The following is a 13,998-nucleotide window of genomic DNA, read 5'->3' as shown; positions in this document are numbered from 1 at the left end:
ATAAGGGAGGGAGGGAAGAAAGGCGGAAGGAAGGAAAAAAGGGAGGGAGGGAAGGAAGGAGGGAGGGAGGGAAGGAAAAGAAAGGCGGAAGAGGAACAAAACCAACAAGATAAGGCCGCCCTCTGGATTCTCCTGGCGAACCTCAGACACCCACAGACCTGGTCCTGAGACAGAGCACAGCAGCACCGGCACCGCTGCTCCTGACAGTGAAGAACACATGCGTCCCCACAAAAACTGTAAACGCTGAGTGTGAAGGAATGTCAACAATTCTTAAAGTGTTTGATACTGTGTTTCCTGGAAAATAAGACCAGCTCTTATATCAATTTTTGCTCCAAAAGACGCATTAGGGCATATTTTCAGGGGATGTCTTATTTTTTCATGTACAACAATCTATATTTATTCAAATACAGTCATGTCATCTGCTTCGGGAACATCGTCATAACGTACTAAATGCGTCCATCTGGCTGACGATCTTAAGCGGGGCTTATTTTCAGGGTAGGTCTTATTTTGCGGGGAACACAGTAGTAGCCCTGGATAGACTAAATGAAAAGAAAACTTTACTCAAATCCTATTTCAATAAATCCCAATAAAACAAATTCTCCACCAATGCTGTGCAAACTTCCCTAATGGCTTCGCAATGATGTGTGACAATTTATTGATCACCTACTACGTGCCACTACGTGCACTGGGCCCTGCAGAAACCCATGTCAGACAACAGCCAGTTTCCAGTCTCATTTCTAAACAAACACAGTTTTGGATGGTGGCAGGTGATTATGGCGGCTTCTCCACCTCTTTACCTTCTCTGAATGCATCCTACTGACGGGGGACAGGGTTTTGCGCCCCAAAGTATGCCTTTTTAGGGATAGTATTTTAAGCTTGTTATTTTTAAGAAATGAAAGACTCAAGAACCTTTTCCCACTCCCCTCCCTTACCTACCTAAAGGAATTCAGGTAGAAAAGCAGGCTTAAAGAAAGGGAGCTGTCACCTTAGCATGATATAATGAGGTGTGGCAGACGGGGAGGCACCCGCGAAGTGTGTCTGCCAGACTCCCCTCTGCATCCCCCGTTTATGGGTTTCTGGGCTCTGGCAAGTCTATTCACCAAGTGTTTGTTCCTTCTCATCTACCTGTGAACCGCCTACCCTCCTTTTCAAGTCCAAACCACTGCCCCCCTTTGTCCTTGGTTCAAGACAATGTATGAGCCTCAAGTGCCCCATTTGTCCTTGGGTCCCCAATTCTTAGGAAGCCCCCGTATGTACCTATGTAATAAATCTGGTTATTTTCCCGTTAATCTGTCTCATGTCAATTTGACTATTAGACCAGCCCGGACTTAGAAGGGGGAGGGAAAATTATTTTTCCTCCCTTACACTACTCGCCCTTCAAAGCCCCGTAAATGCCCATCCCTCCACAGGGCTTTGACCCTTCACCATCTCAGCCTCCAGCAGAAGTCCTTTCTCCCCTTTGGGGACTCCCTTTGGATGTCGAGGGACATGCTGTGAACAGCTTCACTATCACTGATGTGTCACCCCCTCCAGGGCCGTATACTGCCCAAGATGGACATCCTGAGGACGCGCTCACGGTGCCGTTCACGCCTCCTACCCACCCCGCCGATGAGGCTCAGGCGTGAGCATCATCTGGGAGCCAATGAGACCCGGGGCGTCTCCAGCCGCACCCCACACCGACTTAGCCAGATGTGCACTGAACACATTACCAGATGATTCAGATTATGTCAAAGCTTGAGAAGCTCTGTTATATACAACGAATGCTCAGAAGGTGTTTTTCACATACAAACCAGCTTCTGCACAAAACCCACCCTCACCCCTCGTGCTGTGACTGCAGAGGAGCTCAGGAGCAGCCCCACTGGTCCCCCCTTGGGCTCCCTCTAGCTTGCCACCCGTGGTCCCTGTGCATTTAGTCAGCCAGTCATGTATGTGTTCACTCATGAAACATTGACTCAACACACCAGGCACCTCGCACATCTCACAAGAACATTTATCTCTCACCACACAGGTTTAGGGAACGTAAACGGGAGAGTGTTATGTGACTCGGTGCTAAGTGGCTACCAGGCTGCTTGTCCGCTCCATGAACTCCTGGTGGACCAGGGGGGCACAGTGCACGGACTGAGCCCCCTGGGACCTGCTGGCCACTGCCCCGGGGCCTAGCTGTCCTGGAGAACAGCCCCAGGGCTTCTCGAGCAGCTCGCGTGCCAGTCACTGGACACTGTGACACACAACACAGGCCCTGCCCCGAACTTAGCTTCAGTAGACAGCGACGTGCAAACAAGCAAAAACACAGAAACACGCACTGCAGCCGCCCTGACGAGGTGCAGCCTATGCAACCCTCTCCCCTTAGGTATTTCAGAGATACTTGGAGAAAAGACTAAAGAAGTGAGGCCTCCAATGAACGAAGCCACTGGAGACAACCGAGTCGAGAAAGTTCACCAGGTCTTGATCAAAAAGAGTCTGATTTTCCACCCGCCATAAGCCTTGTGTGTTACAGCAAGAGCTGTGTTGTTAAAGGTAAAAACAAACAAACAAAAAAACAATTCCAAGACAGCCCACGGCAGTCAAAAAAAAATTGTGCGATAGTGAGGAGCTTTAAAACTGGATTTAATTAATTTCAAGGCAAAACTAGGTTTAAGTGACTTTCACAGACGAAAGTCAGAGGGTGCACTGGCCCAGCTTGCTTGCTCTGTCTCCGTCCACAGCTGCACCAGGCTTGAGGGGGCACCTTCCCCTGCCCCAGACTTGCCTCCTCTCTCACACACCCATCCTCACCTAGTATCGTTATGCAGTCAAGACGGCCTGTCTAGAAAGAGGAGTGGGAGAGTTCAGAGAGTTTCACCTCCATTCCTAAATTCCTCTCCTTCCTCCCCCCACCCCATCACTTTCTAAAGGCCACCTCAATCGTGTAGGGAATAAGAACACCACACAGCACTGGCTCCAGGTGTTTCCTACAATAGGATTTGCAACCTGCTTCCTTTTGGGTCCACTCACCCCATTCCTGTAGTGCCCCCACTCCAATGGTCTGTGAAGTATTCATTGGGCATCTCAGAGGGGGTCCATTAGGCCGAAGACCCAAGCCTCAAGATGAAGCAGCTTCCAGAAGCATCCTTCAGTCTACGCGCTACGTCCAGGCCAATCCTGGGTCTGCCGCACTTGGTCATCCCAGGAGCACCTGTCAGGTTCACAGTGACTGGCGGAGCCCGGGCGCTACCTTAAGCTCTCTGTTCCCCACATCCAGCAGCACTGAGTGAACGTCCTGCACTCAGCATCCAAAGTGCCCACCCTCTAACACACTCTACCTTGTGTGCGTTCAGTCACCACGCCATCCTCGTCTGCTTCCGCTCCAACTCCTATTTTGGGTGCCTCATTTTAACCATTCTTTTCTGGCTGCTGACCAACTCCTCCATTTTCTGTTCTCATGTTGTTACATCTCCTTTCTACTTTGGGTATTTGGGCCACCCTCATGGAAACCTGATACGTTCGACCCATTTGGCACACCCTGGCATCTCTCAAACCCATCCCATTTTCTCTCTCATCCTGGACAGTAAGAAGCCACAAAGCTGTGTGAGGGCTCATCTTACAGACATCACAAGGTCAGGGACTGTCTCCTTGCTTTCCTATCTCTGCCCCCATGTCTAGCACATGACAGGTGTTCAACAAATATGTTTTGACGAATGGGTCATTTACAGACGTACCACCGTGGGCAGGCAGATAGCGAGTTAATGTAGCTAATCTGCAGGAAGCCCATGTTCCTGGACAATCACTAAAATTATACTTAGAACCCAAAGGATTCATGCTCGTAAAGTGCTTTGAAATCCCCATAAAATAGTCCTGTAAAGTAGTGCAGTGTCACCGAGTGCAGAGCAACGGGCTGCACGATTCATGTGGGGTGAAGAAGACAGATCTGAGCGAGGAGGAAACGAGAAAGGGGACATTTGGGGGAAAGAACAAATAATCAACACACAAAATAAAACTCACCCTTATCATAATCGTCATCCTCAACTGCTTTTTCTTGGAGTTTCTGAAGCTTTAACCTTAAGGAGTTTACCTACGTTGTTTTGAAGGGGGAAAAATGAAAACCAAATTACAACAGCATTCACACAAACTTATTTTAGTAAAGCTAAGAGCATTTAGAAACTATTTTAAAACTGAACTTCTTTATTCTGCTTCTTAAAAAGAACCACAAATGTACATTTTTCCAAAGCCAGATGTATTTGTTTCTCAAAAAGAAAGTTATATAAGTGTAATTTGAGCATAAAATACAGAGTTAGAATGTTATTTTAAACAAAAACATCACACTGTACCTTTATCTGCATGAAAAAATGCATAATAAAAAGGAATATAAATTTCCCAACCAGACCAATAGGTCTCTTCTAAAAATCCCATTAAAATTATGAAGGTAAACAGAGGAAAACTGGAAGAGAAACCAAGAGAAGAGGCAGACTTTCCTGCAGTCTGGGGAAGTGTGACAGAAAAACTTCATAAAACCCTTGTATGTTGTCCCAAGGTTCACAGACTTCCCATCGCACAAAAGGACTTTGTCTTATCTGACCCGCAAGCACACTCAATGGTCCCATCATTTGTCTGAGAATCACCAACAGTTCATTTGCAATCACTTTTCTTCTCTACAGGAGGCCCAGGGATTTTCTGATCTGGATTCTTGTCCTATCAGTGAATGGATTTGGGCTGGTTCCCTGAAAACCACCTTCGTCCTGTCTTTGCTGGCTTCCAACTCGCTCAGGTGTCACCCCCTCCAGTCTGTGTTACATGTCCTCCCTCTGTACTGCCTCCATGAACTGCCACTGTGACCTGCACTTGCTTCCACCCATACGATCCATTTAACAAATATCTGCTGAGTGCCTCTTAGGTGTCTGGCTGAGATGCAGCACAAAATTCATAGCCCTCTAGACTCCCATTCTTGTGTAGGAAGACAAAGAATAAAGATAATTAGCAAGTTTTATGGTGCCTTAAAAAGTGAGTATTGCTATGAAAGAAGAAAAAAGTAGAAGTAAGGGGATCGGGGATGCAGGTAGACAGTGGGGCTGCGATTTTAAACAAGATCTCCCTGAGGTGACATTTAAGCAACGATTTACAAGTGTAAGGGAGGGAACCCTGGGAGAAAAAACGTTCCAAGGAGAGCAAAGCCAGCATCAAGGCCCTGGGCAGAGTCTTCCTGGTGTTGCAGAGCAAAGCAAAAGGCCACAAGGTCTGGAGAGCAGCGATTAAAGGGGAGATCGCAGACGATGAGGTCAGAGGGATGAGGAGAAATGCACCCAAGAGACGAGAAGGCCATTTAAAAGTGCATAATTTACTCCGAGGGTCATGGGGAGCTGTTGGGGAGTTTGAGCAAAAAGACACGTGATCTGACTTATATTCAAACAGCTTCATTCTGACCGCTGTGGGGAAGGGCCGAAGGAGGGAGGGAGGATGCTCCGGAAACAATCGGGAAGGAGGGCATGAGAGCGTGGATTATAGCGGAAGCAGTGGAGATGGTGACAAGTGATCTGTTTCTGGATATACTCAGAAGAGGGCTGGTGGAAGACAGAACCAACAGGATTTACTAATACATCGCGTGTGGGGGTTACAAAGAGTCAAGAGGATGCCAGGTTTTTCATCGGACCACTAGCAGCATGGAGCTGTAGGCAGTTATCTCGGTACTTATATCCACCGTGTTACAGCGATAGTTTTGTTTTGCTTCATTTCGTTGTGCATTCCATTCACCCCTGAGCATCTGCAGGTGAGAACTCTTCTGCATCCATGTAGAAATGGCAGCGCTCACCGTGATCCAGCTCTGCACTTCTCTGGACACTCGAACGACAGCACCCCCTCCCCTCCCTGGTCTGGCTGACGGGTGTGAGCGGAAATGATAGAGGTCACAATTAAGCACTGATGCATTTAATTGCTCCTGTAGGATCCCCGAGTGTCCCCCTTAACTCAGTGACTGAGGAGGCCATATATTCAGGGGGTACAAGCTGCAGTCCTGAGTAACTCAGTGGAGCCAAGCCCCCAGCCACCTCTGTAGAACGAGAAACATGAGCAAGAAAACATGACTGCGTTACATTAAGCCTGTGATACTGTGTGGCTGTCTGTTCCTAACACACTGTAACTAATACAATCTCCAAAACCAGGTGTTGCGCTAGTGTCGTCAGCAAATACTTTCTGAATGGATGAAAGAACAAATGGATGGTCATGTCAACCCTTTTATCCTTGAATTCTCCTCATTACAAGTGCAAATTTTATCAGGAACTTAGTCCTACGTGTTAGCGATAAAGGCTGTATTACCATGGCCTCAGCCAAACGATGAGATTATGAAGCACTTACCTAGAGCTAGAGCAGAACAACTACAGGAGAGAAAGTCAGAGAAAACTCCATTCTCAGCCAACGGTCACCTCACTTCACCCCTCTTGTCCAATTATCCCTGTAGGACCCGGAATTGATGCCCTGAATGTCCATCTTTGCTGGAAGCACAACCACTGATGGGCACATCTCATGCAGTGACACAAGCCACGTGAGGCAGGCAGCTTCTCTCCTTTTCCTACAGCTTCCACAGCCTGGGGAGGGGGGGGGGACCTGACTTGCAGGGCTCGCCCCACTTCCCTTGCCTGCACACCTAGTTAGCATTTCCTCTTATCACAAGTTTCTCAGCCGCCCCCGCGCCCTGGCAATGTCCCTGGGTGGCTATTTCTAAACAGCATAAAACACACAGCCGACTCTCATTCATGGTAGTTCTGTTCTATAAAGTGTCCGTGAACACTCAGTCAGCAAATATGGAACCATTGCCTGGGGGAAGCACAGGGTTAGTTCCCTGTGAGCCCCTGGGCACAACATTTTTATCACCTGACCAATACATCACCTTGTTTCATGTGTGTTTCAGTTAAAAGACACCACATTTAATATATGTTGCTGGTTCATTAACCCTGAACTCACACCTGAACGGAGTGTTTCTAACACACACATTTTCTCCACATGGGGCATGGCAGACGTTCTGCACGTGGAAGCAGCAGACAGCACTGCAGCTCGCTCCGGGGCCATTTGAAGCAGTGCAATCACCAACAAAAGGCATAAAAAGTATGAAAAGCATGGCACTAAACCTACTGAAAAGGATACTTACTTACAGGCTAAGAGCTGAAACAAAAAGGCAGAGCATCGCCTTGAGCCAACTCAGCTGGGACATGCCGTCGGGCGGCTAGTTTTCAGCCCTTCTGTGCACGTCCAGAAGCGACCAGGAAAGCATTTCCAACCCTGACTTTGGACTAACCAGTGAATTTTAGCAAGTAAGCCAATTCTCAAATATAGAACCCGTGAATACTGAGGACGGACTATTTTAAAAGGAGGTAAAACTCAAATTCCTGATTTGCGTTTTTACTTAATATTCTAAGGGATTAGACTGCAATACCTAAAAGGCCGCAGAACACTAGCGTCCCAATCTTTCACAGGGTCTTTTTGAAGAGCCTTAGCCCACTCCTTGTCCCAATCCTGAAGGCGTCCCCAGTAGCCTGAACGAGCACTCTGGGGCCTCAGTACAAACAGGATGAAAAAAGCAGGGCCTCCCCAGGCGAACCCCTCATCAGCTACCGGGAGTCTCTTCCTCCTACTGAAACACAACTGCCTTCCTATGAACCCCGTGGCCTGGGCGGCTCTCCCACCTCACCCATCATACAAAGTGAAATTTTCACACAACAGACATCCGAATCATTGACTGTGGCATGGCGTTGCCCCAGTCCAAGTCAAGTGTTATATGACCACAAAGACACTTGCACTACAGATAAACTGTGTCCAGATACTACTAGTCCATGTTCCACTGGTGTCTGTGTGGCTGGGGAGAGGGGCCTTACCCTGCGGGACCTGATGCTGTGTCTAGGTAAACAGTGCCAGGATCGAGTCCAATTGTAGGCCACCCCGCTGCCGAGGGGAGAGCCTGGTGTGGGGGAAGGAGCCGCCCATCAGCACTGGTGACCAGGGCCCCTTAGTGCTTTTGTCCTCTGTGTGTGTCTGCCTCTCAGATTCTCTTCTCATACCTTAGACAGTCAATCCAAGCAATCTGCCAGATATCTGTGGTCCATCTTAACAAGATCAATTACTTCACTAAGAAGAAAAATGAAGAGAGCATCTGCTGAGGGCCAGGAAGTATGCTAGGCACCAGACGTCCCAAAGTGCCTAAGAGTCGTAGCCTGTAGTTATGAAGCTCATGGTCCACGCGGAACTTGGACCCACAAGTGAATCACAGTTAGATGTGGTGGGTGCTATAACGGGGCACATCCAAAGTGCTATGGGAACAAAATGGAAGGAGGGGTCCGTTTGGTCTAACGGCATAGGAGGCATCTCACAGGGAAGCGGCCTTGGAGCCACACCAGAAGGGATAAACAGGAACTTGGCAGGTGGGAAGGAAATGCCCGGCAGAGGGGAAACTGAGCAAAGGCCTGAGGCACGGCTTTGCCCGGTGTCTGCAGGAACAGGACGCAGCACAGATGGCCGAGCTGGTAGGACTAAGGCACCGGGGAAGACTGGAATGGGTGGGAAAGGGCTCAATCATCATGACAAGGAGCAGGATACTGTCCCGAGGGACACTGAGCCACCAGAGGTTTCAAGCCAGGGAACACCACTGGCCGCCACTGCTCCAGAGGATAACTGCTGGGCAAGCGGAGGATGAACAGGAGAAGAGACGCTGGAGGAAGGGAAATGCGGCAAGAATCACTTGCAAAACCAGGTGAGCGTGAACCAGGAGCTGACCCAGGGCCGTGGCCATGAAAGGAGGGTCAGCTGTAGGACTCACAGGGCTGAAGACTGACCAGCTGTGAGGAGGGTTGCAGTTTCTCTAAGGAACTGAATGGATGGATTCTATTATTTCAAATCAACAAATATTTATCAAGAATGAGGCCCTTTCCTTTAAAACAGCTTTTAGTGGCATCAGTTTGGGACACGTCTAACTCGAGGACCCCACGCCTCACCTGGGGACAGGGACCTGCACACCTGGCCCAGCTTCGCTATCTCCCTGTTGTACAAACCAGACGGCTGGGCTGAGGTCCCTGAGGGCCGGACATCTGGCCACAGGTGAAGAACTGAACGTAATTGAGGTGTGTACTGGGAATGGATGTGACCTTCACATTTGCAGGTACTTCCACCAAATGCCTGAGTGGGTGCCCTACTTCGCTGCTTACATGTACATATGTACACACATGCACACGTACACGTGTGCACACATACACAGAAGGAAAACACAGTCTTTGACTTGGACGAGCCACACAGCCCAATGGGTTGGACACAAAGCGTCTCTGCCCGGGATTCTCTGGGAACTTTTGGGACAGAACCAGCCTGCCCACTCGTAGCTGCTCCCAGCTGTCACATAGTGGGGGGCCAGCACCGGCATGATGCTGACGTACAAGTACACTGTCTGTACTTGTTCCAAAGCACTTACATCTCATCTGAGCCACAAAACCATCCCGTACAATATAATCGCTTTAAATAAGGAAACTGAGGGCCTGAGGGGTTCCAGGACCAGAAACGAAGTCTGGCAGGCAGTCCCCACCACAGCAGGACCCCAACGTCGGCATCACTATCTGTATCTCACCCCCACACACCAGCCAGCGCCGTCCCCCTGCCCCCCGGCCCGTTTCCTGTTTCAAGGCAGAGCCAGGCTGCATTGACCCACACCAGAAAGGGCAGGGGAGCCTGTGGCCCAGCAGAGAGCAAATCTGAGCACCTGTATGGCAGGAAATGAAAACGAGGACTGACTGCTCAGACTGAAGGAGCAGAAACAGAAGTGCAGCCACAGAGGCACTGCTGCAGCTTCTACGGGGAAGTTGGTAACCCCAGGGCCACTCATTTCCTGCCCTCTGCCCACAGCTAATCTGAGTATGTGACACGCCAGGCCCCAGATGTTGAGCGGACACTGACCTCCAGCTGCCTGCGGTTGATCTGCAGGCAGTCCAGCAGCACGGGCTCACATTTCCTAAGCAGCGTGTCCCAGCGGAGAGGAGACCCCTCGAACCATGAAGGGTCTGGGAAGCAGGAGGAGGCAGCGTCTGCGTCCCACATGGAAAGCGTCTCCCACTCCAGCCTGGGGCTGCCCTCTGCGGTCTGGGCAGAGTCTGCCAGGCCCTGAGCAGCCTTGAGACTGAAGGGGGGAGAGAGAAGTCGAGGGTCCTCGCAGGGCCTGTCCAAGCTGGCAGCCTTGGCTCCCATGTCCTCGGCCTCTCTGGATGGGGGGCAGCCTTCTGCTTCTCCGCGTTCCCCAGCAGATCTCATTGAGAGCTGGATGAAGCTAAAGCTGGAGGTGAAGGCCGCCTGAGAGTCGGCAGGGGCGGAGGGGGCCTTGGGGCCACTTCCAAGGTTGCAGCTGGTGCCAGTCACCTCCTCTGGGGACAGACAACCTTTTGTCCAGGTGCACCTTGCTCCTTCACCACAGGCTGCATCCCGGAGAGGGCCCGGGGCCTCAGAACTGTCCATGGACGGAAGCTCCCTGTGACACCCAACGTCCCCAGGGCCACACGACCTTGTCAGCCTTTGCGGCAGTTTGGTGGCAGCTCTGCACTGAACCCCAAAGCAAGCTGAGGTCCCTGCCACCAAGGTCAGGTGACCCACACAGGTCAGAGCCGAGGCTGCTGTGCCCGTGGGAACCGGGTCTCGCCACTGGCCTCCAGGGTCAAGGCCATGCCCTCCAGCCCTGGCCTCGGAGTGGTGGGACTGCTCACTGCTCTCCCGCCCCTGCGCCCAGGACGGCGTGCCCACGGCAGGGGAGAGGAACCCGATCTGGGGCCCAGCTTCGCTTCTCATGTAGCCCGGCCTCCGTGCCAGCCGCCTCCTCCGAAAAGACACTGCAGGCGGCAGGCAATCCTGGCTGCCTGGGAAGAAAAAAACAGCATATTAAACACACAGGTCTGATGGGCTCTGCAGCATCTGCATTTGGAGAACATCCCTCGGTTGAGAGGTCATCTCCCGGGGCACCTGAGATGTTGGCTCAGGGGTCACAGGCCACCCAGGCACGAAAACCCTGATAATGCCTAGAAAGTGTTTGCTGAACCATGTAGAAAGCACACAGGTGCCAGCTCCGCTGTCTGGCAGCGCAGCTGGCCTGCTAGGAGCTCCGCCTGCACGTTGGCACGCACACAGGAGACAACCGCAGCCGCTCTGCGGACCCCTCCGGCTTCTGCCTGTTGGTCTTTCAGGCACATCAGCACTTTCATCGGGGTCGGCCTAGAAAGCAAATGACTTGAAACCAAACACCAGCATACCCCTCAAAATGAGACACAGCCACTTATTCTAGCTGGTCATCGAACAATACATGACTTTTTGTTATCTGAGCTGTCCATGACCCTGCACGCCCGCGGGCCATAAGAAGCTGGCTGTGACAAAATTTATGCTCGTCAGTTCCTCTCACACAGTGGGTGACATGAGGCCCTGCTTCATGTGTTCTCCCAACCAGGGGCTGTGCTCCCCTCCCAGCTATGTAAGAGGAACAGAAACCATAAAACATGCTGACACCTCACAGAGGCAGGAGAGTATAGCCATTGAGAGCATAGGCTCTGGCACCGCATTGCCTGGTTCAAACTCTGCCTGTGCCATTGCTGGTTGTGTGACCTTCCGCGAGTTACTTAATCTCTCTGTGCCTCCGTCCGCTTATCAGTAAAATGCAGGTAGTAACAGTACCCCTCTCATGGGGTAGGGTCATGTGAGCGTTAAACTAAATGAGTTACTACACAGAGACCACTGAGAACAGTGCCTGGCACACGTACGCAACAAGTGTGACAGAAGTGCTGCCTATTATTTTTACTCTGCACAGACACCTGGCTTCTCACAGGCACCTGTGTCTTCATCTACATCAGTTTCGTTCGCTCTCTACCAAAATCATATGAATCAACCAGACCAGGAAAATAACTTCCCTTTTAAAGTTAAGGAAACTGAGGCTCAGAGAAGCTGACATTCCGGAAACGCCTGCAAGTGGTGCAGGGACCAGCGCTGACGTCCCCTGACCACACTGCAGGCGGTCCTCTGCCCTGGGCCCGGCCGCGCGGCCAGGCAGTGAGATAGAAGGCACAGCAGTAACCACAGCGGTTGGCATCCACGGCCTGGGGCCAGGCATGGCACAGAGCTTGCTCCGCCCGCACCTCCTGCCATGCCTCCCAGAGCACAGCAGGTTTCAGGAGCTTTGTCACAGCAAACAGAGAGACTAGGAGCCTAGGGTCCCACAGTTATGGCCATGGCACACACCAGTCTCTGGAACGGTGTCACCGATCACCCCTGGGAAATGAGCACCAGGACGCAGGAGCCACCTGCTCCCTGAACTTGAGTATCTGTGGACAAGGGAGCCCAACACGTGTTCACCCATTGGCCTGCTCTTGCCAACTGGGTGTGCCAACTGCAGGGACCCAGAAAGGGCTAATGCCACCCAGTGCACAGAGTTCTGGAAGCCTGTCGTGAAGGGACGATAGAGAACGCGGGCTACCAGGGGTGGGACAGGAAGTCAGGATGAAAGAAAGGAGGGAGGCGTTAAAGCTACAACCCCAGGAGCTCGATACAATTTTGACTTTATAAATGAAGGAATGAAAGTTCAGGCGGTTTTAGTTTTCCGCAGAACTCCCAGATCATAGTTTTCCAAGACCCATTTTGCTCATTACTGAACAATAAACCAGCACAATGTCTTACATTCAATTTGTTTAACAAAAGGTGAATGAATGAATAGATGCAGGTGGATGGATGGGTATGTGGGTATGTGGGTGGGTGGGTGGGTGGGTGGATATGTGGGTGGGTGGGTGGGTGGATGGATGGATGGGTGGGTGGATGGATGGATGGGTCAGTAGATGGGTGGGTAGATGGATAAATGGGTGGACAGATGGATGGACAAGTGCATGGGTGGATGGGTGGATGGGTAGACAGATGGACAGGTGGGAGGTTGGATAGACAGTTGGGCAAGTGAGCAGATGGGTGGGTGGATGGACGGATGGATGGATGGACCGACGGAGGGCTGATGGGTGGGTGGGCAGACGGGTGGGTAAATGGGAGGGAGAGAGGACTGAGGTCTATATGGCTGCAGATGACACACTCACTCTATATCCTCTGCCCACAAGTATACCACTTAGGATGAAAACTTGAAACGACAAGAAGTCAACAGAAACACTTATTTTTCTTTTTTTCTCAGGACAGAGGTCATGAAGAGCTGGAATCAGTAGAAAAGGGCATGAAAATGTACAGAGGGAAGCATTAATAAGCCAAATTGGAACACCCATTAAGATGGCTATGATCAAAACAAAATAAAACATGGTCCATCCAAACAAGGGGACATTACTCAGCCTTAATGAGGAAGAACATTCCGACACGAATGGACCTGGAGGTCCAGGTGACAGAAGGACCACTGCTGTGTGATTCCACTCATATGAGGTCCCTAGAGGAGTCACAGTCACAGAGACAGAAAGACAGAGAGGAGAAGGTGGGTGCCAGGGACTGGGGATGGGGAGTGGGGGTGGGGCGTCAGGGGGGTTGCGGGGGAGCAGAGTGAGTGTTTAATGGGGACAGAGTGTCAGTCTGGGAAGATAAGAAAGTTCTGGAGATGGTGGTGGGGTTGGTGGCATAACAGATGTGACTGTACTCAATGCCAATGAACTATACGCTTAGAAATGCTAAATTCTGTGATATATGTATTTTACTACAATTAAATATTTTTTTTAATTTTAATAGACCAGATTGGATCACCATGCTCTCTGGTCCGAAGGAGACCCTGTGCTTTCCCTCTGGGGTTTCATCATCTGAGGATGTCAGGCTTCTGATCACAAGAACAGTCTGCACAGGAGCTGGAGGTGGGTGGGGACCAGAGGGAGGCTGAGAAGGACTCTCCTATGCCCCATAAAACTGGCAAAATATTTTTTAAAAACCAATGAATCCAAAAGGAAGTGGAAAGAACACTGAATTCTGACTTCAGTTACCAAAAGAAAACAATTCAGCAATTTCCTATCTTGAGAAAAGAGTCCTGTGAAATCTATATTATCTTTTAAATTGCTTTTT

General features: G+C 50.6%; 1 protein-coding gene across 3 annotated transcripts in view; it reads right to left on the bottom strand.

Annotated features, from left to right (window-relative positions):
* DISC1 (DISC1 scaffold protein) overlaps positions 1-13,998 on the bottom strand; it is a 309,809-nt gene that overhangs the window by 261,219 nt on the left and 34,592 nt on the right. For all 3 annotated transcript variants that reach the window (XR_012490698.2, XM_074316477.2, XM_074316478.2), the window contains exons 2-3: positions 9,898-10,844; positions 3,982-4,051 (exon numbers count right to left, since the gene is read on the bottom strand). Coding sequence is in view for 2 of the 3 variants with exons in the window: in XM_074316477.2 (XP_074172578.1) it covers positions 3,982-4,051; positions 9,898-10,844 (1,017 nt within the window). In the remaining variant the exon portion in view is untranslated. The remainder of the gene's footprint in view (positions 1-3,981; positions 4,052-9,897; positions 10,845-13,998) is intronic.

Source organism: Rhinolophus sinicus, chromosome 6 (assembly GCF_057876585.1).
Source record: "Rhinolophus sinicus isolate RSI-liver-muscle chromosome 6, RSI-T2T, whole genome shotgun sequence".
NCBI classification, from domain to species: Eukaryota; Metazoa; Chordata; class Mammalia; order Chiroptera; family Rhinolophidae; genus Rhinolophus; species Rhinolophus sinicus.
This window is presented reverse-complemented; position numbering and strand designations above follow the sequence as displayed.